The 26,592-nt window shown below is 42.3% G+C and overlaps 1 protein-coding gene and 1 pseudogene across 1 annotated transcript; both read left to right on the top strand.

Annotated features, from left to right (window-relative positions):
* The first annotated feature begins 18,218 nt into the window (after positions 1-18,218).
* LOC112582195 (endogenous retrovirus group K member 7 Gag polyprotein-like) lies at positions 18,219-23,029 on the top strand. Its single transcript, XM_044936953.2, is given in 2 exon segments — positions 18,219-21,260; positions 21,708-23,029. A coding segment is annotated over 1 exon segment (1,572 nt). The 5' UTR covers positions 18,219-18,448; the 3' UTR covers positions 20,021-21,260; positions 21,708-23,029.
* Positions 23,030-24,649: 1,620 nt separating this feature from the next.
* Positions 24,650-25,867, top strand: LOC102396223 (annotated as a pseudogene).
* Positions 25,868-26,592: the final 725 nt, after the last annotated feature.

Raw genomic sequence — 26,592 nt, forward strand, 5'->3', positions numbered from 1 at the left:
AGACCCAGCACAGCCAAATCCATTAAAAAAAAAAAAAAACTTCAATTTGCAGTAAAATATGAACAGATTGGCCTTTCTAATTTACTGAAGCTTGGATTAGTTACCTGTAACTAGTAATATAAGTGGTAGATGAATCAGATGTTGGGTTTTTGTTTAGCACTGATCCACTCAGCATCAGACACTTGAAGTAGGCTTCTTACACTGAGATTAGCAGACACTCCATTCTTACAGGGAAAAGCTTCCAATATACTGTTTTGGAAGGAGTGCAGGCCAGAGTAGAATGTAGTGAGTGTTGAAAAACCTTATACTTTGATAAGCCTTATATCCCTCATAAGCTGTGGTCTCTGGTCATCAAATGCAGTCATTAATCCTGAGTATAAAGTCATTTTCATTCTCTCCAGAGAAATGCTAGGGTCAGCATGTCCTTGCTGGGGTTTTCAGATGTACTTGCTTGTGCCTTTTATAAGAAAAGCCAGCTTTCTTTATAGTCATTGCAACCTTCAAGTTTAAAGAAAGGCAACCAGTCAAACCTTTCAGTTTTGAATTAAAATCGAAAAACTAAGTTTAGGATTCCTGTAAATAAAATCCTATGTTGAGCTTGGTTACCTGGATAGGTGGACACAGCCCAAAGTGGTTTGTTTACATTGTTGGCTTTTGAGTTGCTTGTTTATATTTACTTTTCCTTTAATATTCAGATTTTGAACATATACACATTTAAGGAATATTATGTTGTCCAACTCTGGCCACTTTCTTTGTGACTGCCTGCTAAGTCACTTCAGTCCTGTTTGACTCTTTGTGACCCCATGGACTGTAGCCCGCCAGGCCCCCCGTCCATGGTGATTCTCCAGGCAAGAAAACTGGAGTGGGCTGCCATGCCCTCCTCCAGGGGCTCTTCCCAACCCAGGGATCAAACCCGCATCTCTTAGATCTCCTGCATTGGCAGGCAGGTTCCTTACCACTAGCGCCACCTGGGAAGCCCTTATTTCTTTGTATTTGCTTGAATTAGTTTGCACTGAAAATGATCGAGGGACTTCCCTGATGGTCCAATGGTTAAGACTGCACATCTACTGCAGGGGAACTAAGATCCCACATGCCACACGGTACAGTCAAACAAACAAAAACTCGCTGCTGTTCTAATGTTCCTGTAGACTTGAACTTGCTTTCCTTTTTCCAATGTTATGAAATCAAGGAACCAGCAAGGGCTGCAGTGGCCCCTAGGAAAGGTCTGGAGCCAGACAAAATGAGCAGGGACACCTCACATGAGCACAGCTGGTCACTAGGTCTCCAGTTCTGCTCTTATAATAAGTCTGTCCACACCAGTGAGGTTGCAAACAAGTCAGAGAATAGGAGAATTTTACACTGAGAAGAAGGGAATCTTCTCAGTTTTCGCTACCTACTGAAATGTATGTAAGATGTTGTTGGACACATGACAGGTATCCCAGGAATATGGATGTAGGACACAATCATGACAGGTGCCGAAGAAATACACGATGATCCCTGCAAGGTTGGGCTAAGAACCTGCCCAGCCCAAAGCGGGCCAGCCTCACACTCACAGTCCCAAACACATTCTGGACAGCCAAGGCTGGAGGCCCTTCAAACATGGAAGTGCTTCTCACCTGTTAGAGGATCAATCTTAAATTTTTTAAAGAAAAGAGAAAAACCCAGCCTAGTCTTAGCTGTTGTGAGGAAAACAAACCATAAAATATGCTTGCTAGCAAGCCACACATAGAATTGTCCTGGTTTTGATTTATTAGGTTTAGCCACCTTGACCAAGCTGCTGCCAAATAGCAAAGAGAGCTATTTAATTTCACTTCCTTGTTTTGTTGCTCATGGAGAATGGGGGTAGTGGTGAAGGTGGCGTAGTGAAGAATCTGCCTGCCAATGAAGGAGACGCAAGAGACTTGGGTTCGATCCTTGTTTAGGGAAGATCCCCTGGAAGAGAAAACGGCAACCCACTCCAGTATTCTTGCCTGGAGAGTCCCCCTGGACAGAGGAGCCTGGCGGGCTACAGTCCACAGGGTCACAAAAGTCAGACATGACTGAGCCGCTGAGCACAGACTGAGCGAAAGGGAGGGATGTCACGTGTGCCACTGGGGCAAAAGTGTCAACGAGTTACTTTGTGCACATGTAAATGTAAGTCCACATATGTGGACTTAAACTCATTACCTTTAAAACAATCATTTTGAGTGAACATGGCAGAATTCCCTAGTGGTCCAGTGGTCAGAATTCCATGCTTCCATGGCTGAAGGCCTGGGTTCGATCCCTAGTCAGGGAACTAAGGTCTCACTATCTGCAGCCAAAAGATAAATAAATAAAAATTAATTAATAAAATAAAACTAAAAAATTTCTGAGTGAGCCTGGGAAAAGAAACTGAAAGCTAAACACGAGGACAAGCAAAAGAAATTTTGTATACAATTCTATAATATCCAATCATACTGGGGAAAAGATGCTATTGTCAAGCTGAACTGCCCTAAACCTGGCAGAATTAAAGTTCCAGATTGAAAAGGAAATTTCATGTATATTGAAAGGCCATTTATAGACCATGTTGTAATCTAAAATCTAACCTATTAAAATTTAAAAGTTTGGCTTTAAAACTGCACAAGGATCTATCTATGTGTCGTCAAATGAGTTTTGACCTAGTTTTCACAAAGAGACTAAAAAGAGACCTTTTTGTGCACTCCAGCAAGACCAACAATTTAGGTTATTACAGTTAGATTAAAAGGACCCAATGATAGATACACACTAAAAAACAACCACCCCGTAGCGTAAGTTAACACGATTTGGGGTTATACATAGGATTATAAATATTGTGGGTTTCCCAGGTGGCGCTAGCGGTAAAGAACCTTCCTGCCAATGCAGGAGACCTAAGAGATGCACGTTTGATCCCTGGGTCAGAAGATCCCCTGGAGGAGGGCAAGCAAACCCACTCCAGTATTCTTGCCTGGAGAACCCTATGAACAGAGGGGCCTGGTGGGCTACAGTCCATAGGGTCACAAAGAGTTGGACACAGCTGAAAACACCTAACACACGCATGTAAGTATTATAATACTTATAAGTATCAACTGAATGACCTTTGCAAGGTAGTGGTGCTTCAAAGCTGGTCTAAGGGCCAACACTGGACTGGCTGAATGAGAAACATCTGGGGAGCTTTTTAAAGGACCCTAATTTCTAGGTCCCAAAAAAATAAAGATTATGGACTTCCTGGGATGTCCAATGGTTAAGACTCCATGCTTCCAATGCAGGGGGCCCGGGTTCGATCCCTGGTAGGGGAACCAAGATCCCACATGCTGTGTGGCAGACAAAAAGTAAAAATTAAGAAAGATAATCATAATAATAATATAAAGATTAAAGGCTCCCCTTCCTGGGACACCAATGGTGGTACTCCTTCAATGATAAGACTCCCTTCTCAGATGCCAAGGCCATACTGACTCGCTCTGTATGTGCTGATCTGTTTTTTCAGACCCTGCAGGAATGTATCCCTGACTTGTTTAATGTTCTTCATTCTGATGAGCTATATTAATATAACTGCGCTGAAAACCAAGCTTCTCTAGAGCACTTTCTCAGAGTCATCTGAGAGGCTGTCTCTCACGCTATAATCTTCAGTTTGGCTCAAATAAAACTCTTTCCTATTCCTATTATAGACTGTTTATTGATTATTTTCATCAACATTGCCTTCCCTCATTTGAAAAGACAAGATTTCTAGCCACCTCATTTTTCTTCACCTGGGGGAAAAGCCCCATGGGCAAGAAGAGAATGGTTTCTTTGTCACCTGCTCCTTTCAGGAAAGGAAAATACTGAGCCCCAGCTTTGCAACAAGGGGCTTTGATTCTGCCCAAAACAATTCCTCTAGCTGAACGCCTGTCAGCCCAGCAGCCTGACTCTGCAGTATTCCCCAAACCGATAATGACAAATGAAGTAGCAATTTAGCCATCTGTTCTAGTTGCTGCATTTTGCCTCTGGTGTTTACAAACCTGCTTTCATGAAAATCAAAAACAAAGCCCAGAGTTTAGCAGAAAAGTATGGCTGGGTGAGCAGCCAAAAGCAATTTCCATCTCAGAAAGAAACACAACTTAATTTATTTTTAGCCAAGATGTTTTGGAAACGTGTGATTTGCTTCAGAGAAAGAAATGTAGTGTGCTCTGGTGTTGCTCAGGTGCCCCTCCTTTTGAAAGAAAAGCAAGAAAATGTAGGGGTGTGGCAACGTTGAGGGGGTACTTTTCTGTTTAAATTTGGCTTTGTTGCCGAAATTAGCACAAAGGATCTTCTGGAACATTGGCCCATGTAGTTCAAGTGATTCCTGGTAATGCTTGGGGGATGATATTCATAAATGACCAATAGCGGTTAGCTTTCCTCTGTGTTCGCTTTGGAAAAACCCAGTGGGGATTTTTCCTTATTGATGTGCTAAGTGATATCACGAGATCACATTATATTTGTTGGCTTTTTTCTACAGAATAGGACAACATGAAAAGATTGGATTATTTCATTCTCAGAAAGCAGGACAGCCTTAATCCTCAGCATCATATGAGTTATCATGCACGGGAAGAAATTTCAGCTCAAAAAGCTTAAATGACTTTTTCTGGGGTTGCTCAGAGAAAAATGAGAAATAGTTTTCTTTGTATTAAACTATTGGTCAAATGAATAAAGCAAACAGGAGGTAGCTTTGTAAAACTACCCCACAGTTATGGGTGGTGCTGATGGCTGGGGCTCCTGCGTCGTGACTTGACTGGACTCCATCAGCATTTAATAATGAAATGTTTCATCTGTGGGACTGGGGACCAAAATACATGGTTTTATCTCTTTGAAGCGATAGCTAGCATTTCCTGTTGTTATTGTTCAGTCACCAAGTCGTGTCCAACTCTTTGCGACCCCATGGACTGCAGCACGTCAGGCTTTCCTGTCCTTCAATCTCTCCCTGAGTTCGCTCAAACTCATGTCCATTGAGTCAATGATGCCATCCAACCATCTCATCCGCTGTCGCCCCTTCTCCTCTTCCTGACTGTGCCTGATACTATCTGTTGATCAGTTCTACCCCCCACCCTGTGATTAATGTTACATTCCCAGAGGAGAGAATATTGAAGATGTTTTTGTCCAGAAAGGAGTCACACTATCTTCAAAGGAAACAAAGGAAAAATTGAGTTTTAAATTTGTACAATGTTGCACATCAAATGTGTTTCAATTAGAAAAGCTGTACTGCAGGGACTAAAGCTATCATTAATTATTGGCGAGCAAATTGTAACTGAATCCGCCTGCAATGAGGGAGACCTGGGTTCCATCCCTGGAAAATACAGGGAAAATCCCTGTAGAAGAGAACAGCTGCCCACTCCAGTATTCTGGCCTGGAGAATTCCATGGACTGTACAGCCCATGGGGTCACAAAGAATCAGACACGACTGAGTGACTTTCACTTTCAAATGGTAAGAAGTGTTATATATCTATTTTTAATGTTTTCATTTTTGCCTGTGCTGGGTCTTTGTTGCTGAGTGGGGACCACTCTCTAGTTGCAGCATGCAGCCTTCTCCGGCTGTGGAACACAGCCTCTAGGGCACTGAGCTTCAGTAGTTGTGGCGCTTGGGCTTAGTCGCTCCGTGGCATGTGGGATCAGACCAATGACCGAACCTGTGTCCCCTGCATTGGCAGGCAGATTCTTAACCAGCAGACCACCAGGAAAGTCCGTAAGTGTTGTATTTGTAATTGTGTTCTTTTTTTTTTTTTTTTTTTAATTTTATTTTATTTTTAAACTTTACATAACTGTATTAGTTTTGCCAAATATCAAAAAGAATCCGCCACAGGTATACATGTGTTCCCCATCCTGAACCCTCCTCCCTCCTCCCTCCCCCCTCCCCATTCCATCCCTCTGGGTCGTCCCAGTGCACCAGTCCCAAGCATCCAGTATCCTGCATCGAACCTGGACTGGCAACTCGTTTCATACATGATATTTTACATGTAATTGTGTTCTTTTCCTTCTCCTTTCTAAATTTATTACCAAAGCAGAAAAATCGAATGAAATTGCATAAAACTAGAAATGCAGAAAATAAGACGAGAACTTCTGTAGCTTTCATGGCTTCTAATAAACGGGCTCTGCAATGCTGCAGACTTCGGAGAGAATGCCACTCAGCATTTTCTACGTCATTTTTTAACAATGAAAACCAATTTGAGAATTAAGGCCTGGCAGACAATATATTTAGTAAGAATGTAAGGAACATTCTCGCCTAAAACAACGAACATAAGGAAGTGAATTTTGAAGCGTCTCCCGGATCGTGTGATTTCTCCAAGTTTTGTACCCTATGTCTGGTCCTCCTTTGCGTATCATTAGTAAGTTCCCGTATGTGCCATCTTGCTAACCACCTTACCCTCCCCTGGTCCTTTCTGTAAGTCCCTCTGTACTAGTGGCCAGAACAGAGTGATGGCTAAATAGATAACAGTGCTTTCTCAGGGGTTCCAATCTGGGCACTTCGACTCCAGATGTTAACTCAGCGGCCTCAGCATCAAAGGAATCAAATTCTTTGTTATCATAGTTTTAATCAACTAGGACGCGAATGATTTAGTAAATACAAGTGTCAATCACATAGTACTTTGAGTTAGGACCTGTGTGTCAAAATCTGCCTGGTAACACATAAGGACTTATATTTGTAATATTTTTTTAAAGCCTCCAAATTTACCAGCGATTTAAAGCCTCCAATTTACCAGCGATTCCAGTAAATTCGCTCTGGGCTCCCTTAAGGGCCTCTTAGGAAGCCCTCACTCCCTGGGGGCAGCAGCTATTTTGAGCACTGGCCTTTATGACTGCACCTTGGAAACCATTTGAGTTCTGACTGAAATGTACAGTTTGCAATGTATTACCAACAAGCAGAATTCTTAATAAGCTGGTTTCCTGTAGTGCATCAAAACAAGTCTGATGTATCAAAGAGAGCGAGATGAAGCCTACTGCTTGTAATAAATGGTTTTATGCTCTTCTATTTATCTCCACCTTCAGCCTGTCAACTAATTTTAGGATAAAAAATTAGAAAACTGCCTCTATGTGACTAGTTTTCAATTCTGCCGATATTAACATTTTAGTAACTGGCAAATGGCATCGGTTGCTCATTAGAATAAATCTACTCGATTGCACAGGCAAGCTCCCCTGGAAGAAAACACATATTTCCCCCACAGGAGTCAAAGCTATTTTCATTTGCAATGCAAATACAGGCAGCCTATAAGCATCATTTTCTTTCCCTGAAATTGTCTCTTGAGGAAGGCTGCGGGAGGTTGGGGGGAGCGGATAAAGGTTGCTCACCACTAATACACTTCTAGAAGCTATCAGAGGTTCTGATTTGAGCAGTATGCTTTCTAATTAGCATGGGGTGCTGTAGGTCAAATGGTACAAATTTGCATCTATAAGAAGAATAAGTTCTGAGGCTGTAATGAATAGCATGCTGACGGTAGTTAATAAAAAGGTATTTGATACTTGAAAATTGGCAAGAATAGATCATAAGCATTCTCTCCACACACACACACACACACACACACACACACAGAGTTAACTATGTTAACTATGTCAGGTGATGGGTGTGTTAATTATCTTGATCTTGGTAATCATTCTATGTGTATGCATGTCAATAAATCACATTGTACACTTTATTCTATTTTTATTTTTAACTTTTGGCTGCATCGCATGGCTTGCAGGATCTTAGTTCCTAGACCAAGGAATGGAACATATGCCTCCTGCAGTGGAAGTGCAGAGTCTAACCACTGGACTGCCAGGAAAGTCCTCCGTTGTACACTTTAAATACATACAATTATATTTGGCAATTATTCCTCAATACAGTTTTTTTAAGCAAACTAGAAATCATCCATACTTCAATTTGAAAAAAAGAGTAAACTGGAAATACCAAGGCAATGTACAGATTCAATGCAATCTCTATCAAATTACCAATGGCATTTTTCACAGAACTAGAACAAAACTAAGATCATGATATCCGGTCCCATCACTTCATGGCAAATAGATGGGGAAACAGTGGCTGACTTTATTTTTCTGGGCTCCAAAATCACTGCAGATGGTGACTGCAGCCATGAAATGAAAAGACGCTTACTCCTTGGAAGGACAGTTATGACCAACCTAGACAGCATATTAAAAAGCAGACATTACCTTGTCAACAAATGTCCATCTAGTCAAGGCTATGGTTTTTCCAGTGGTCATGTATGGATGTGAAAGTTGAACTATAAAGAAAGCTGAGCGCTGAAGAATTGATGCTTTTGAACTGTAGTGTTGGAAAAGACTCTTGAGAGTCCCCTGGACTGCAAGGAGATCCAGCCAGTCCATCCTAAAGGAGATTAGTCCTGGGTGTTCATTGGTAGGACGGATGTTGAAGCTGAAACTCCAATACTTTGGCCACCTGATGCAAAGAGCTGACTCATTTGAAAAGACACTGATGTTGGGAAAGATTGAGGGCAGGAGGAGAAGGGGATGACAGAGGATGGCATCACCGACTCAATGGACATGGGTTTGGGTGGACTCCAGGAGTTGGTGATGGACAGGGAGGCCTGGCATGCTGCGGTTCATGAGGTCGCAAAGAGTCGGACACGACTGAGCGACTGAACTGAACTGAGAACAAAACATTTTTTAATTTGTATGGAAACACAAAAGACCTTGAATAGCTGAAGAAATCCTAAGAAAGAAAAATGGAGCTGGAGGAATCAGGCTCCTTGACTTCAGGCTATATTACAAAGCTACAGTAATCAAAAGACTATGGTACTGAAACAAAAGCAGAAATATAGATCAACAGAGCAGGATAGAAAGCCCAGAAATACACCCATGAACCCATGGTCAATCTATGACAAAGGAGGCAAGAATATACAAAGGAGGAAAGACAGTCTCTTCAATAAATGGTGCTAGAAAAACTAGACAGTTACATGTAAAAAAATGAAATTAGAACATTCGCTAACACCATATATAAAACTAAAGTCAAAATGGATTAAAGACCTAAATGTAAGACCAGATACTATAAAACTCTTAGAAGCAAACACAGGCACAACACTTTGTGACATAAATCACAGGAATATCTTTTTGAATCCACCTCTAACAGTAATGAAAATAAACAAATGGGACCTAATTGAACTTAAAAGCTTTTGCACAACAAAGAAAATCTTAAAAAATTAAAACACAACCCACAAAATGAGAGAAAATATTTGTAAATGAAGCAACTGACAAGGGATTAATCTCCAATATAGACAAATAGCAACATGCAACTCTATATAAAAAAAACCCCCAAAAGTGGGCAATCTAAATAGACATTTCTCCCAAGAAGACATATAGATGGCCAATATACACATGAAAAGTTGCTTAACATCACTAATTATTGGAGAAACGTGAATCAAAACTGTAATGGGGTATCACCTCAAACCAATCAGAATGACCATCCTTTAAAAATCTACAAACAATAAATGCTGGAGAGGGTGTGGAGAAAAGGGAACTCTCCAACACTGTTGGTGGGAATGTAAATTGGCAAAGCTACTATAGAGAACACTATGGAGGTTCCTTTAAAAACTAAAAATAGAACTACCGGCGCCATCCCTGGTGGCTCAGTGGTAAAGCATCGTCCTGCCAATGCAGGAGACATAGGTTTGATCCCTGATCTGGGAAGACACCACATTCCAAGAAGCAACTAAGCCCGTGCACCACAGCTATGGAGCCTGTGCTCTAGAGCCCAAGACCCACAATTACTGAACCCTCGTGCCACAAGTACTGAAGACCTCACACCCTAGTGCCTGTGCTCAGCAACAAGAGAAGCCACGGCAATGAAAAGGCTGTGTACTGCAACTGGAGAGTAACCCCAGCTCACCGTGACTAGAGAAAAGCCTGCACAGCAATGAGGATCAAGCACAGCAAAAAAATAAATAAATAAAATTAAAAAAAAAAAAAAAAGAACTACCATATGATCCAGCAATCACACACCTGGGTAAATATCTAGAAAAAACTAATCTGAAAAGATACATGCACCCCAATGTTCATAACAGCACTATTTACAATAAATGTCAAGATATGGAAGCAACTTGGCTATCCATCAACATAGGAATTGATTTAAAAAAAAAAAAAGACATGGTACAGGGAATTCCCTGGCGGTCAAGTGGTTAGGACAACACATTCTCACTGCTAAGGGAGCAGCCCTCCCCACAAAAAAAGACATAGTACATATATACAATAGAATATTATTCAGCTACAAAAAAATGAACAAACTAATGCCAATTTGCAGCAACATGGATGGACCTAGAGATTCTCATACTAAGTCAGATAAAGACAAATATAATATCACTTATATGGAATCTAAGAAAAAAGATACAAATGAACTTATTTACAAAACAGAAACAGACTTACAGACTTCAAAAATAAGTTTATGGTTAACCAAAGGGGAAACATGGCATCAATTAGGAGACTGGGATTAACATATACACACTACTATATATAAAACAGATAACCAACAAGGACCTACTACAGAGCACAAGGAACTCTACTCAATATTCTGTAATAACCTATATGGGAAAAGAATCTGAAAAGGAATACATATATATATTATATACATGTACAACTGAACCATTTCACTATATACCTGAAACTAACACAACATTATAAAGCTGTGTGCTGTGCTGTGCTCAGTTGCTTCAGTCATGTCCGGCTCTTTGCAAGCCCATGGACTGTAGCCCACCAGGCTCCTCTGTCCATGAGATTTTCCAAGCAAGAATACTGGAGTGGGTTGCCGTGCCCTCCCTCCAGGGGATCTTCCTGACCCAGGAATCAAACTCTCATCTGCATCTGCATTGGCAGGCGAGTTCTTTACCACTAGCGCCACCCGGGAAACATATATATAAATGAAGTTTATATATGATTTTTTAATCATATAAATGTTTATAAATGAACTTCATATAAATATATATGAAGTTGTTGTTCAGTCGCTAAGTCATGTCTGACTCTTTGCAACCCCATGGACTGATGGACTTCAGTCATGTCCGGCTCTTTGCAAGCCCACGGACTGTAACCCACCAGGCTTCTCTGTCCATGGGATTTCCCAGGCAAGAATATTGGAGTGGGTTGCCGTGCCCTCCTCCAGGGCAATAAAATGAAAATAAATAAATAAATAAGCTTAAAAACCAAATTGGGAATACTAATTGAAGAAGGAAACAAGATAACCAGATGAGAAGATTCCAGGGGCCCTGGTAGGGGATCAGTGAATAAGTTTCTAAACCCTAGTGAAAATGTTTAGTCACTCAATTGTGTCCAACTCTTTGCGACTACATGGACTACAGCCTGCCAGGCTCCTCTGTCCATGAAATTCTCCAGACAAGAATACTGGAGTGGGTTGTCATTTCCCTCTCCAGGGGATCTTCCCCACCCAGGGATTGAACCCAGGTCTCCCACACTGCAGGTGGATTCTTTACCATCTGAGCTACCAGGGAAGCCCTAAACCCTGGACTGGTCCCCAAATCTCATATTCTGAGCATTTGTCTGGTCAAATTAAGGAAAAATGAGAGAAATAGGGACAACACAGTAAGATTTTCATAACATTGGAGTCTCATTTAAAAGACTGCCTTATAAGCTTCCCTGGTGGCTCAGTGGTAAAGAATCTGCCTGTCCATGTAGAAGACTCAGGTTCGATCCCTGGTCTGGAAGATCCCACATGCCATGAGGCAACTAAATCCGTGCACCACAAGTACGGAAGCCCGTGCATTCTAGGGCCTGTGCTCTGTAACAAGAGAAGCTGTGCACCGCAACCAGAGGAGAGCCTCTGTAGCAACAAAGACCCAGCACAGCCAAAAATAAATAAATAAAATTATAAAAATAAGTAAATGAAAAATAAAAGACTGCCCTATAAGATTATAGGATCTTTGGATCTTTTCTTAGTATTATTTATTTTAAATTTTTATTGAAATATATATATATATATTTTACATTCTCTTCCATTATAGGTTATTACAAAATATTGAGTATAGTCCCCTGTGTTACAGAGTAGGTCCTTGTCAGTTATCTATTTTATATAGATGGATCTTTTGAAATTTAAATCTCCATCCTTATATGATGAGGTGGCTTTGTGTGTATGTGTGTTTCATTCTCTAAATGGTATAGCACAAGGTTGACAAACACCTCCAAGATGACACTAAATAACTGTTTCTCCTAAATTCATAATCAGACAAATATAAGTAAAATCAAGAAGCAGAGGAAGCACTCCCAATTAAAAGAGTAAGAGAAATCCCCTGAAAGAACAAACAATGAAACCAACCTCTCCAGTCTACTAGATCTTCAGTTCAAAAAAGAAGTTACAAAAATACTGAAGGAAAGGTTACCAATAGAAGTGCAGATCACTATAACAAGGAATTAGAAACTATAAAGATGAGCAATTAAAATTAGAAAACTCATGCTAAGATAAAAGCTGAGCTAAAGGCAATAAATAGCAACTTTAATAATGCAGAAAAATAATAAATGATCTGGAAGATAGAATACTAGAAACTGCCCAAGCAGAATAGTGGACAGAAAAATGAAAACAATATATGAGACCTATCAGATTATATAAAGTGAGCTTACCTACTCATAACAGGGTTCCCAGAAAGAAAGAGAAATGGGGATCAAAAATGTATATGAAGAAATTATGGTGGAAAACTTCCTAAAGAAGAAAATACACACCCAGGTACAGGAAGTACAGAGGATCCCAAACAAGATGAACCCAAACAGACCTACACTAAGACATAATTAAAATGGCAAAAGTTAGAGAGAGGATTCTAAAGTCAGTAAGAAAAAAACCAAGTTAGTTATAAGGGAACCCCCATAAGGCTATCAGCTGATTTCTCTACAGAAAAGTGGCAAGCCAAAAGAGAGTGGCAAGAAATATTCAAAATCCTGAAAGGGAAAAACCTGCAACCTAGGATACTCAACTCAGCAAGATAATCATTTAAAATAGAAGGAGAGATAAAGAATTTCTCAGAGAAATAAAAACTAAAAGACTACAGCAATACTAAACCAATCCTAAAAGAAATATTGAAAGGTCTTCTCGAAACAGAAAAGCAGCAAGAATCTGTAAGAGAAAATAACAATTGGAAAGTAAATCACTTAAATAAGCGAGTACAGGGAATTCCCTGGTGGTCCAGTGGTTAGGACTCAGTGTTTCCACTAACCAAGATCCCTAAAGCCACGTGGTGCAGGTAGTGGGGGAAGCTACAGAATACAAACATTTTTTGTGAATTTAATTATAACTCCAAAGAACAGCAAAAAGATGAACATGAAGATGTAAAAGAGGACATCAAAATCATAAAATGTGGGGAAGGGGAATAAAAAATTGTAGATTTTTTTTACTTAATTCATTTGGCTGCGCTGGGTCTTTGCTGCTGTTCACAGGCTTTCTCTAGTTATGCTGCTCAGGATCCCCATTTCAGTGCCTTCTCTTGTTGCAGAGCACAGGCTTTCAGTAGTTGTGGCATGTAGGCTTTGTTGCCCCTCCGCATGTGGGATCTTCCCAGACCAGGGATCGAATCCATGTTCCCTGCATTGGTAGACAGATTCTTAACCAGGCAACTTCTGTAGTTTTTTCTGAAGAATGTGCTTGAGCCTGTATGACTACCGGTCTAAAGCATGTAGATACAGTACTGGGTTAACATACTTGAAAATCAGGGTAACCACAAATCAAAATTCTCCAAGCTAGGCTCAAAATTCTCCAGGCTAGGCTTCAACAGTATGTGAACCAAGAACTCCCAGATGTACAAGGTGGGTTTAGAAAAGGCAGAGGAACCAGAAATCAAATTGGCAACATCCGTTGGATCATAGAAAAAATATGAGAATTTCAGAAAAAACATCTACTTCTGCTTCACTGACTATGTTAAAGCCTATGACTGTGTGGATCACAACAAACTATGGAAAATTCTTAAAGAGATAGGAATACCAGACCACCTTACCGTTGCAGGAAGGGGGACCTCTTCCAGGGCCCGAAACTGGGCTCTTGTATAACACTTGGAAATGAATTGTTCGAGGAGACACATGTGCTGACAAAGCAAGAGATTTTATTGGGAAAGGGCACCCGGGTGGAGACCAGTAGGGTAAGGGAACCCAGGAGAACAGCTCTGCCATGTGGCTCACAGTCTCGGGTTTTATGGTGATGGGATTAGTTCCTGGGTTGTCTTTAGCCAGTCATTCTGACTCAGAGTCCTTCATGGTGGTGCACGCCTTGTTCAGCCAAGATGGATGCCAGAGAGAAGGATTCTGGGACGTGGTAGGACATGTGGTGTCTCCTTTTGACCTTTCCCAAACTGTTCCAGTTGGTAGAGACTTATTAGTTCCCTGTTCCTTACCAGGACCTCCTGTGCTAAAACAACTCATGCAGATGGTTACTATGGTGCCTGGCCAGGGTGGGCGGTTTCAATCCCCTAACATTACCAGCCTCCTGAGAAAACTGTATGCAGTTCAAGAAGCAACAGTTAGAACTGGACATGGAACAACAGACTGGTTCCAAATAGGAAAAGGAGTATGTCAAGGCTGTATATTGTCACCCTGCTTATTTAACCTATATGCAGAATACATCATGGGAAATGTGGGGCTGGATGAAGCACAAGCTGGAATCAAGATTGCCAGGAGAAATATCAATAACCTCAGATATGCAGATGACACCACCCTCATGGCAGAAATCGAAGAGGAACTAAAGAGCCTCTTGATGAAGGTGAAAGAGAAGAGTGAAAAAGCTGGCTTAAAACTCAATATTCAAAAAACTAAGATCATGGCATCTGGTCCCATCACTTTGTCACGCGAGTGTATGTTCCTCGGTTCTTTGTCTTGTCACAACAAAGATTTGGAGCAACGGACATTAAAGCCCTCGGCGCGTCACAGCTCTTGGGTCTTGGACAAACCGTGCTACAGCTCTTAGGCAAATCAGTGTTACAGCTCTATTTTATTTAGAAGACAGCAGGAGAATCCAAGCCTTGAAGAGAAGAGAGTGGAGGAGTGCGTGGGGAGGGAGGGAGGGAGGGAGAGAGAGAGAGTGAGAGAGAGAAAGAGAGAGAGAGATAGAGCGCATGCACGCGGGACAGAGTCCGAAAGAAAGCACTTTGGCTCCTCCTTTTATATGTTTTTTCCTCCACCTGGACCTGCCCTATGCAAATTGGGCTTAGCCAGGAGTGCTGTTTGTTCTGCCTAAAGTTTTCACCCTGGTCCTCGGACCTTCCTTTGACCTTCCTTGTCTTTTAGCCACTGCCATTTTGGACTCCTTTTCCCTATTCTACCTACCTAACACTTGAAAGAAAAGCTATGACCAACCTAGATAGCATATTGAAAAGCAGAGACATTACTTTGCCAACAAAGGTCTGTCCAGTCAAGGCTATGGTTTTTCCTGTGGTCATGTATGGATGTGAGAGTTGGACTGTGAAGAAGGCTGAGCGCCGAAGAATTGATGCTTTTGAAGTGTGGTGTTGGAGAAGACTCCTGAGAGTCCCTTGGACTGCAAGGAGATCCAACCAGTCCATTCCAAAGGAGATCAGCCCTGGGATTTCTTTGGAAGGAATAATGCTAAAGCTGAAACTCCAGTACTTTGGCTACCTCATGCCAAGAGTTGACTCATTGGAAAAGACTCTGATGCTGGGAGGGATTGGGGGCAGGAGGAGAAGGGGACAACAGAGGATGAAATGGCTGGATGGCATCACCGACTCGATGGACGTGAGTCTGAGTGAACTCCGGGAGTTGGTGATGGACAGGGAGGCCTGGTGTGCTGCGATTCATGGGGTCGCAAAGAGTCGGACACGACTGAGTGACTGAATTGAACTGAACTGAATGGTTTTTCTAGTAGTCATGTATGGATATGAGAGTTGGACCATAAAGAAGGTTGAGTGCTGAAGAACTGATGATTTTGAAGTGTGGTATTGGAGAAGACTCTTGAGAGTCTCTTGGATTGCAAGGAGATCAAACCAGTCAATCCTAAATGAAATCTATTCTGAATATTCATTGGAAGGACTGATGGTAAAGCTCTAACACCTTGGCCACCTGATATGAAGAGCCGACTCATTACAAAAGACCCTGATGCTGGGAAAAATTGAAGGCAGGAGGAGAAGGGGATGACAGAGGATGAGATGGTTGGATGGCATCACCGACTGGATGGACATAAAGTTTGAGCAAGCTGCAGCAGATGGTGAAGGACAGGGAAGCCTGGCGTCCATGGGGTCACAAAGAGTCAGACACAACTGAGCGACTGAACAACAACAAATCAAAAACATGATAGATACACAAAAACCAAAAAAGAAGATGACTCAAGCATAATAGATTCGCAAAAAAGAACTATACAAGAAGACCATCAAACCACAAAAGGAAAAACAAAAAGGAAGAAGAAATATAAGGTCAACTGGAAAAAAAGGTTTTAATGGCAATAAATACATTATCTATCAATAATTACCTTAAATGTCAATGAACTAAATGCACCAATCAAAAGACATACAGTGCAAATGGGAAGGAAATCTAAAAATGAGTGGATATATGTGAGAGTGTTAATAGCCTCGGTAGGGAGGCCAGAGGTCCCCAAGCAGCAAATGGTAGACTTTTTTCTTTTCACTTCCCATCCTATGTTGTCATGGCGACACCTGGTTAACTAATCTCAAACCTTGAACTAACCATTGTGTTTTTCTTATGGAAATATCTTTCTTAAGATATGTTAATGAACTATGTATTTGCTTGGAAATCTGCCTTTCTTCAAGATTCATGTCAATTGTTTTATGGCCAGGATGACTCACCTCGTGCCAATGCTATCTCAAGATGCATGTTGTGGGTGAGGGGCCTGGTGCAACTCTCTCTGTTTTGAGGCCCTTCCTTTCTCTAATTAGCAGCTTGCTAATAGCTGGATCATGGAAAAAGCAAGAGAGTTCCAGAAAAACATCTATTTCTGCTTTATTGACTATGCCAAAGCCTTTGACTGTGTGGATCACAATAAACTGTGGAAAATTCTGAAAGAGATGGGAATACCAGACCACCTGACCTGCCTCTTGAGAAACCTCTATGCAGGTCAGGAAGCAACAGTTAGAACTGGACATGGAACAACAGACTGGTTCCAAATAGGAAAAGGAGTACGTCAAGGCTGTATACTGTCACCCTGCTTATTTAACTTATATGCAGAGTACATCATGAGAAACGCTGGGCTGGAAGAAGCACAAGCTGGAAATCAAGATTGCCGGGAGAAATCTCAATAACCTCAGATATGCAGATGACACCATCCTTATGGCAGAAAGTGAAGAGGAACTAAAAAGCCTCTTGATGAAAGTGAAAGAGGAGAGTGAAAAAGTTGGCTTAAAGCTCAACATTCAGAAAACTAGGATCATGGCATCTGGTCCCATCACTTCATGGCAAATAGATGGGGAAACAGTGGAAACAGTGTCAGACTTTATTTTTTGGGGCTCCAAAATCACTGCAGATGGTGACTGCAGCCATGAAATTAAAAGACACTTACTCCTTGGAAGGAAAGTTATGACCAACCTAGATAGCATATTGAAAAGCAGAGACATTACTTTGCCAACAAAGGTCCGTCTAGTCAAGGCTATGGTTTTTCCAGTGGTCATGTATGGATGTGAGAGTTGGACTGTGAAGAAGGCTGAGCGCCGAAGAATTGATGCTTTTGAAGTGTGGTGTTGGAGAAGACTCTTGAGAGTCCCTTGGACTGCAAGGAGATCCAACCAGTCCATTCCAAAGGAGATCAGCCCTGGGTGTTCTTTGGAGGGAATGCTGCTAAAGCTGAAGCTCCAGTACTTTGGCTACCTCATGCGAAGAGTTGACTCACTGGAAAAGACTCTGATGCTGGGAGGGATTGGGGGCAGGAGGAGAAGGGGACGACAGAGGATGAGATGGCTGGATGGTGCGGGGAGCTGCCCATGAGAACGGGGTCCTTTGTCCGAAGGACACAGCTCTGGGAGCTGCCTCAGTCCTTGAGGGTTTGCTTGCAAACATAGCTCTCTGTCCCGCCACCCCAGAGATTAGGCGCTTATTTACTGCAGACACCTGGAGTTCTGTGCAAACTTCTCACGCACAGAGAAATGTTATCTGGTGTAAGAAATAATAACAGGGTGCCATTCCCATGCTCTCAAGATTTCTTGTGACTGTTTGTAAGATGTATAGGTCAACAAAGAAAATGTTAACTGTCTTGTCTTTCTCACGCTCTTCTGTATAAATATGAGATGCTGAATAAAGTTGATGTCAGACTGCGTCCCTTCGTGGAGATGTGTCTGAACCTCTCGACCCCATCTTTGTTGTAGATTTCTCTTGCTTTAGTTTCCTTTCTCAGCCCCGCCGTGCACGTTCTCGGGACCTGATCGACTTTGCCGGCTGGCACCGGCAGGTGGCGCCCGAACAGGGACTTGGGAATCGGAACGCGACGATGGCCGCTGCCCGCCAAGATTGAGGTAAGTAAAGAGGAACCCCTAATTAATTAAAGTAAAAGGGCAGGGAGTGTTATTGTCGAGAGTAATAAATCATGGGACAAGGCAATAGCCGCCAGTTATTTGTACATATGTTGAAAACTATGTTAAAAGGTAGGGGAATTCATGTAAATAAGTTACAGCTAGAGAAGTTTTTACTTTTTATAGAAGAGGTTTGTCCCTGGTTTCCAGAGGAAGGAACAGTTAGTCTGGAAACTTGGAAGAAAGTAGGAAAACAATTGCAGACATATTATTCCTTACATGGTCCCAATCGTGTTCCTGTGGATGCTTTTTCTTTGTGGACTCTCATAAGAGACTGTCTGGATCCTGAACATGAGGGACATAAAATTCAAGCGGCTCTCAGGGATTCCACAGAACCCGAAGTTGCAGAGCCTTCCACCCCTCCGCCTGAGCCGCTTTATGCTGTGCCTGAGGGAACAGCTTGTAAGGCTGGAGGGAATGATGATGTGTTAAGCTCTGATGAACAGGAAGAGTTAAATGAACAAGCGGCTCAGTACCATAGAGAGGATATGCCTTGGGAGATGATGGTTAGCATGCAACCCCCCACAAGAAAAGGGGAATTAAAGCATTCAGGGCTTTCTGAAGAACAGCTGGAGAATTTAATTCAGAAGATTGTTATAGCAGTAAAGAAGGATGCACAGGGAGACTCCCACTCCAGCCAGCCTGTGCCTCCAGCATATCCTCCCTCGGTTCTTGCTGGACTCGATCCACCTCTGCCTTTCATAGAACCATGAGAGCTTATATCTATCCCTGCTTCTTTGCCCGGTGAAAACATAAAAATTAGAAGTGAGATATTATTATCTCCTCTTCAACAAGCGATTAAGTGAGCTAATGAAGAAGGAGAACATATTCCCGGGTTTTCAGGAATCTATCCAGTATTTGAAAATGCTCAACAGCAGAGGTATTATGAACTGCTGCCCTTTAAGCAACTAAGAGAGTTAAAAATGGCTTGTGCACAATACGGCCCGACTGCGCCATTTACTCAGGCTATTATAGAGGCTTTAGGAAATCAAAATCTGCCACCTAATGATTGGAAACAGGTCGCTCGAGCTTGCTTATCTGGAGGAGATTATTTACTATGGAAATCTGAGTTTGCTGAGCAGTGTGGGATCACAGCCGATATCAATCGGCAACAGGGACTGAATACCACTTATGAAATGATAGTGGGAGAGGGGGATTATCGAGACACTAATAATCAACTTAATTATTTGCCTGGAGCCTACCCTCAGATTAGTGCTGCGGCTCTACGAGCATGGAAAAAACTTCCAAATTCTGATAAAAAGACTGAAGATTTATCTAAAATTCGCCAGGGGCCAGATGAACCATATCAGGATTTTGTTGCCCGCCTGCTTGAGGCAGTTAGTAAAATGATAGGGGATGAGCAGGCAGGAATGGTGTTAGCTAAACAGCTTGCTTATGAAAATGCCAGTTCGGCTTGTCAAGCCGCCCTGAGACCTTACAGAAAAAAGGGAGGCTTATCCGATTATGTACGGATTTGTGCCAATATCGGCCCTTCGTACGTTCAAGGCATAACTTTGGCCGCGGCATTACAAAGACAGACAGTCAAAGAAGTACTGTATCAACAACAAAAGCGAGATAAGGGATAAAATTTTGCAATTTGCTCATTATCACCAATTTCTCTTCCCAAAAATCGTTGTTTCTCAGCCCCTTGCTGACACCCTAACTGTATTTACTGATGGCTCTTCTAATGGAATAGCTAGTTTGATTATACAGGACAATACCGCCGCCTGGCGTACTAATTATAAGTCTGCTCAAGAAGTAGAACTATTTGCCGTTTTTCAGGCTCTATTACAAATTTCTGCTCCATTTAATTTATATTCTGACAGTCAATATATCATAAGAGCCTTAAACACTATTGAGACTGTTCCATTTACTGGTACTCTGAATTCTACTATCCAAACTCTTTTTCGTGATATACAACATTTAATTTGCTCCAGAGTTAATAAATGCTATTTTGGTCATATTCGTGCTCACTCTGGACTTCCTGGACCTTTAGCACGAGGCAATGCTTGGGCTGACGAAGCTACACGTATGATATTTCCTTCATTGGAACAAATGGCAAAAACTTCTCACAGCTTACATCATCAAAACAGCAATAGCTTAAGACTTCAATTTGGCATTACTCGAGAAGCTGCCAGACAGATTGTTAAGCAATATCAAACATGTCCTCAATTTTTTAGCGTCCCCCATTATGGAGTTAATCCCTGAGGATTGTTGCCAAATGACATATGGCAAATGGATGTTACCCATATTCCTGAATTTGGTAAACAAAAATTTGTTCATGTTACTATTGACACCTTCTCCGGTTTTTTTACACACCTCTCTACAATCCAGAGAAGCTAGCAAACATTGTATAGCTCATTACATTAAATGTTTTGCTGTTATGGGAACCTCTAAAACCATAAAAACAGACAATGGTCCAGGATACACTGGAAAAAATTTTCAACTCTTTTGTACGCAATTGTCTATCTCACATAAAACGGGTATCCCTTATAATCCTCAAGGTCAAGGAATTATTGAACGGGCACATCAAACTCTCAAACATCAATTGCAAAAACTAAAGAAGGGGGAATTATATCTTAATACCCTCTCCAACTCTCTAAACCATGCTTTATTTGTTCTAAATTTTTTACAATTGGATATATGTGGCCGTTCAGCAGCACAGCAATTTTGGAACTTTGATGCACAAACAATAAGACCTAAAGTCTTTTGGAAAGACCCACTTGTGGGAAAATGGTATGGACCAAATCCTGTACTAATCTGGGGACGAGGGCATGTTTGTGTTTTCCCACAGGATGCCGAAGCGCCGCACTGGCTGCCGGAAAGGTTGGTACGCACGGCGGAGACGATCTCTAGTAAACCAGATGAGGAGACTGACAATTCAAGAGCATGATGAATTACCATCTCATAAACAACTTCAGGCATTGATGCGAGAGACATAGAATCGTGTTGCTGTACAGGGCGATCCGATATTGCCTTTAAGCTTCCTGATAACCTTATTAATTATCTTAAATCAGATTAATACTGCACATTCTAAAGAATATTCAAATGCTTACTGGGCTTATTTTCCCGATCCTCCCCTTCTCCAACCGGTGGGCTGGGAGGGTTGGTCCATTTCCATATACACTAATGATGCTGTAGCTTTGGGTGGTTTTTCAGATAAACATATTATTCCTAATCAAGTTAATTTCTATTATGGAGTGTTTGATTGTTTACCTATCCGTCTGTCTAGATATTTTAATTCAACAGGATGTCTTTTTGTTGGGGAGTCAGGATATGCTGATCATGACAATGGTTGGAGCCTATACATTCCTGGAGTAACGAAAGAATCTGGAACTCCTCAACGTCGTAATGGGACTGGTCCTTTAGATATCCCTTTCTGCGACTTTGGAACAAGGGGAAGAGTCACTGCTGCACCATGGAAACTGTGTCAAGATGGAACTGCTATAGTTTATAACATATTTGGGACAAATGAGTCACTGTGGGACTGGTCTCCAGATGGCCCGAAACCCTGGAGCTCAAGATAATAGGAACTTTGCATCCCGTATTTGGAACTTGGGTGGCTCTAAAGTGTTCCAAACAGAAATCTGGAAACTAGCTGCCGCCCTTGTATGTGAGGGTTCCTACCTTCAGGTGGGATCGAAAGTGAGACATGGTTATTTATGGAATCTCACCATGAGGCACCCTCATGCATGTGTGCCTCACCCTTATGCTTTACTAGTAGGATCTGTAAAAATACAACCTGGGTTACGAAATTATGATGTAACTTGTAACAATTGTACCTTAACTAGCTGCATTAGGGGAATTACTAATCAAACTAGGGTTCTAGTCTTAAGACAGCCTGCTTTTGTTATGGTTCCTGTAAAGATTAATGGGTCTTGGTATGATGAAAGAGGACTTGAACTTTGGAGAGAAGTAGAGGGTGCTTTAATGCGTTATCATAGGGGAATAGGGTTAATAATTCTGGGATTTGTAGCTTTGGTAACCCTTATTGCCTCGATTACTGCAGCCCTGACCCTGGCACAATCAGGGCAAACTGCAACTTTTGTTAATAATCTGGCACAAAATGTATCCGTTACCCTGGGGACTCAAGAATATATTGACAAAAAGCTAGAGGATCGATTGAATGCCCTTTATGATGTTGTAAAATTTTTAGGTGAAGAGGTTCAAAGTATAAAGTTGAGATTACGGGTACAATGTCATGCTGATTTTCGATGGATCTGTGTTACCCCAAAAAAATATAATGGTAGTATAACTGCTTGGGATAAGGTGAAAGCTCATTTAGAAGGTATTTGGCATAATGAAAATATTTCCTTAGATTTGCTGCATCTACATCAGGAAATAATGAACATTGAAAATGCGCCTAGACCTGATTTGGATGTTGCAAAAAGAGCTGAGTCTTTTGTTAAAGAACTTTTTTGACATGTACCTACCGTCAATAGTATTTGGTACTTGGGAGTGGCCATAGGAGGACTATTCTTAATAATTTTAACTGTTTTATTTCTTGCACCTTGTTTAATTAAAAAACTGATTGATGATCTATGGATGATAAAGGCTTCCATCTATGGAAATGGTCTGAGGTTAAAGGAACATAAGTGTGCGTCTATATAAAAAGAAAGGGGGAGATGCAGGGAGCTGCCCGTGAGAACGGGGTCCTTTGTCCAAAGGACACAGCTCTGGGAGCTGCCTCAGTCCTTGAGGGTTTGCTTGCAAACATAGCTCTCTGTCCCGCCACCCCAGAGATTAGGCGCTTATTTACTGCAGACACCTGGAGTTCTGTGCAAACTTCTCACGCACAGAGAAATGTTATCTGGTGTAAGAAATAACAACAGGGTGCCATTCCCATGCTCTCAAGATTTCTTGTGACTGTTTGTAAGATGTATAGGTCAACCAAGAAAAAATGTCAACTGTCTTGTCTTTCTCACGCTCTCCTGTATAAATATAAGATGCTGAATAAAGTCAGTGTCAGACTGCGTCCCTTTGTGGAGACATGTCTGAACCTCTCGGCCCCATCTTTGTCGTAGTCTCTTGCTATAGTTTCCTTTCTCAGCCCCACTGTGCACGTTCTTGGGACCTGATCGACTTTGCCGGCTGGCACCGGCAGGATGGCATCACCGACTCGATGGACGTGAGTTTGAGTGAACTCCGGGAGTTGGTGACGGACAGGGAGGCCTGGCGTGCTGCGATTCATGGGTTCAGAAAGAGTCGGACACGACTGAGCCACTGAACTGAATGGGTATATAACTCCTTGCTAAAAACTAGCAAGGAGGCACTCTTTCTGTCCCCTTTTGATGTCTATGTCAGCTTTCTCTATCTCTTTTATACTTCAATAAAACTTTATTACACAAAAAGCTCTGAGCAATCAAGCCTTGTCACTGGCCCTGGATTGAATTCCTCTCCTCCAGAGGCCACGAATCCTGGTGTCGTTCATGGCTCATAGCAGCAAACTTTCATCTGTGTACATGTAACTGATTCACTTTGCTGCATAGCAGAAGCTAATACAAGACTATAAAACAATACTCCAATAAAAAATAATTTTAAAAAAGACAGAGTGGCAGACTGGATAAGAAAACAAGAGCCTACAATATTCTGCCTACAAGAGACCCATTTTAGGGCAAAGGGCACACATAGATTGAAAGTGAGGGGATGAAAAAGGCTATCTCACGAAAATGGAAATGACAAGCAAGTAGGGGTAGCAACACTCATATCAGACAAAACAGACTTTTAAAAAAAGGCCATAAAGAAGGATAAAGAAGAACACTATACAATGATAAAAGATCAGTACAAGAAGAGAATGCCACACTCATTAACATATACGCACTGAGTATTTGTTGTTGCTGCTGTTCAGTCGCTCAGTCGTGTGCTCAGTCGTGTCCGACTCTTTTTGACCCCATGGACTGCAGCACGCCAGGCTTCTCTGTCCTTCACTATCTCCCAGAGTTTGCTCAAACTCATGTCCATTGAGTCGGTGATGCCATCCAGCCATCTCATCCTCTGTCACCCCTTTCTCTTCATGCCCTCAGTCTTTACCAGAACTCAATATAGGAACACCTAAATACATAAAACATACTAATAGACATAAACGGAGAAATTGACAGGAATACAATAATACTAAGAAAATAACACCCCACTGATATCATTGACAGATCTTTCAGACCAAAACAAAACGGTAGGGCAACAGAGATCCTAAATTCCACAATAAAATAGAGAGACATAATTGATATTTTCAGGACATTACAGCCTCAAAATACCAGAATACGGTTCTTCATAAGAACACCAAATGGCGGATGATACTGGTGCTTTGAGAAGGCCTAGAGGCCCTGGGGGCCCTGGAATGGGAGGCCGTGGTGGTTTCCAAGGTGGCTTCAGCAGGGGGGTCCTGGGCTTGGGTCACAGCCGGGATCAGGGATAGGGCAGAGACCACAGAGCTCATGGAGGCAAGGCCAAGGCCAAGGTGTGGCTCCCGGTTACCAAGCTGGGCTGCCTGGTCAAGGACATGAAGATCAAGTCCCTGGAGGAAATCTATCTCTTCTCTCTGCCCATCAAAGAATTTGACATCATGGACTTTTTCCTGGGAGCATCCCTCAAGGACGAGGTTTTAAAGATTGCTGCTGCTGCTAAGTCGCTTCAGTCGTGTCCAACTCTGTGCGACCCCACAGACAGCAGCCCACCAGGCTCCCCCGTCCCCGGGATTCTCCAGGCAAGAACACTGGAGTGGGTTGCCATTTCCTTCTCCAATGCATGAAAGGGAAAAGTGAAAGTGGAGTCACTCAGTCGTGTCCAACTCTTAGCGACCCCATGGACTGCAGCCTACCAGGCTCCTCCGTCCATGGGATTTTCCAGGCAAGAGTACTGGAGTGGGGTGCCATTGCCTTCTCCAGATTATGCCCATGCAAAAACAGACTGTGCTGGTCAGCAGACCAGGTTCAAGGCGTTTGTCACCATCAGGGATTACAACGGACATGTCCATTTGGATGTCAAGTGCTCTAAGGCAGTAGCCACTGCCATCCGTGGGACCATCATCCTGGCCCAGCTATCATCCCCATGTGACGAGTGTACTAGGAAAATAAGATTGGCAAGTCCCACATCGTCCATTGCAAGGTGACTGGACGGAGTGGCTCTGTGCTGGTGTGCCTCATCCCTGCTCCCAGGGGCATTGGCATCATCTCAGCCCCTGTGCCCAAGAAGCTCCTGATGATGGCTGGCACTGATGATTGTTACACCTCTGCCAGGGGCTGCACCACCGCCCTGGAATTTTCGCCAAGGCTACTTTTGATGCCATTTCCAAGACCTACAGTTATCTCACCCGTGATCTCTGGAAAGAGACAGTGTTCACCAAGTCTCCGTATCAGGAATTCACTGACCATCTTGTAAAGACCCACACCAGAGTCTCTATACAGAGGACCCAGGCCGCAGCTGTAGCCATCACATAATTTTATACGAGAAAAATAAAGTGAAGGAAGCCAGAAAAAAAAAAAATACCAGAATACACATTCTTTACAATTACACATGGAACATTCTTTAGCATAGTAGGACACAAAACAAGCATCAACAAATTTAAGAGAATAGAAATTATTTCAGGGATCTTTTCTGATCACAATGGTATTGTTAGGGGAGGCACACTGATTGAAACCGCCCACCCTGGGCAGGCACCATAGTAACCACTTGCATGAGTTGTTTTATGACAGGAGATCCTGATAAGGAATACAGGAACTAATAAGCCACCACCAACTGGAAGAGTTCGGGAAAGGTCTAAAGGAGACACCGCATGACCCTCTACTTCCCAGAATCCCTCTTGCTAGTATCCATCTTGGCTGAGCGATGCGTGAGCCACCAGGAAAGACTCTGAATTAGAATGATTAGCTAAAGACCACCCGGAAACTAATCCCATCACCATAAAACCCAACATTGCGAGCCACGTGGCAGAGCAGTTCTCCTGGGTTCCCTTACCCTACTGCTCTCCACCCGGGTGCCCTTTCCCAATAAAATCTCTTGCTTTGTCAGCACATGTCTTCTCGGACAATTCTTTTCTGAGTGTTAGACAAGAGCCCGCTCTTGGGGCCCTGTAGGGGGGCCTCCCCCTTCCTACAACAGTATGAAAGTAGAAATCAACCACAGAAAGACGGAAAAAATGATTACATTAAGACTAAATAACATG

The sequence above is a fragment of the Bubalus bubalis genome, chromosome X (genome assembly GCF_019923935.1).
Source record: "Bubalus bubalis isolate 160015118507 breed Murrah chromosome X, NDDB_SH_1, whole genome shotgun sequence".
NCBI classification, from domain to species: domain Eukaryota; kingdom Metazoa; phylum Chordata; class Mammalia; order Artiodactyla; family Bovidae; genus Bubalus; species Bubalus bubalis.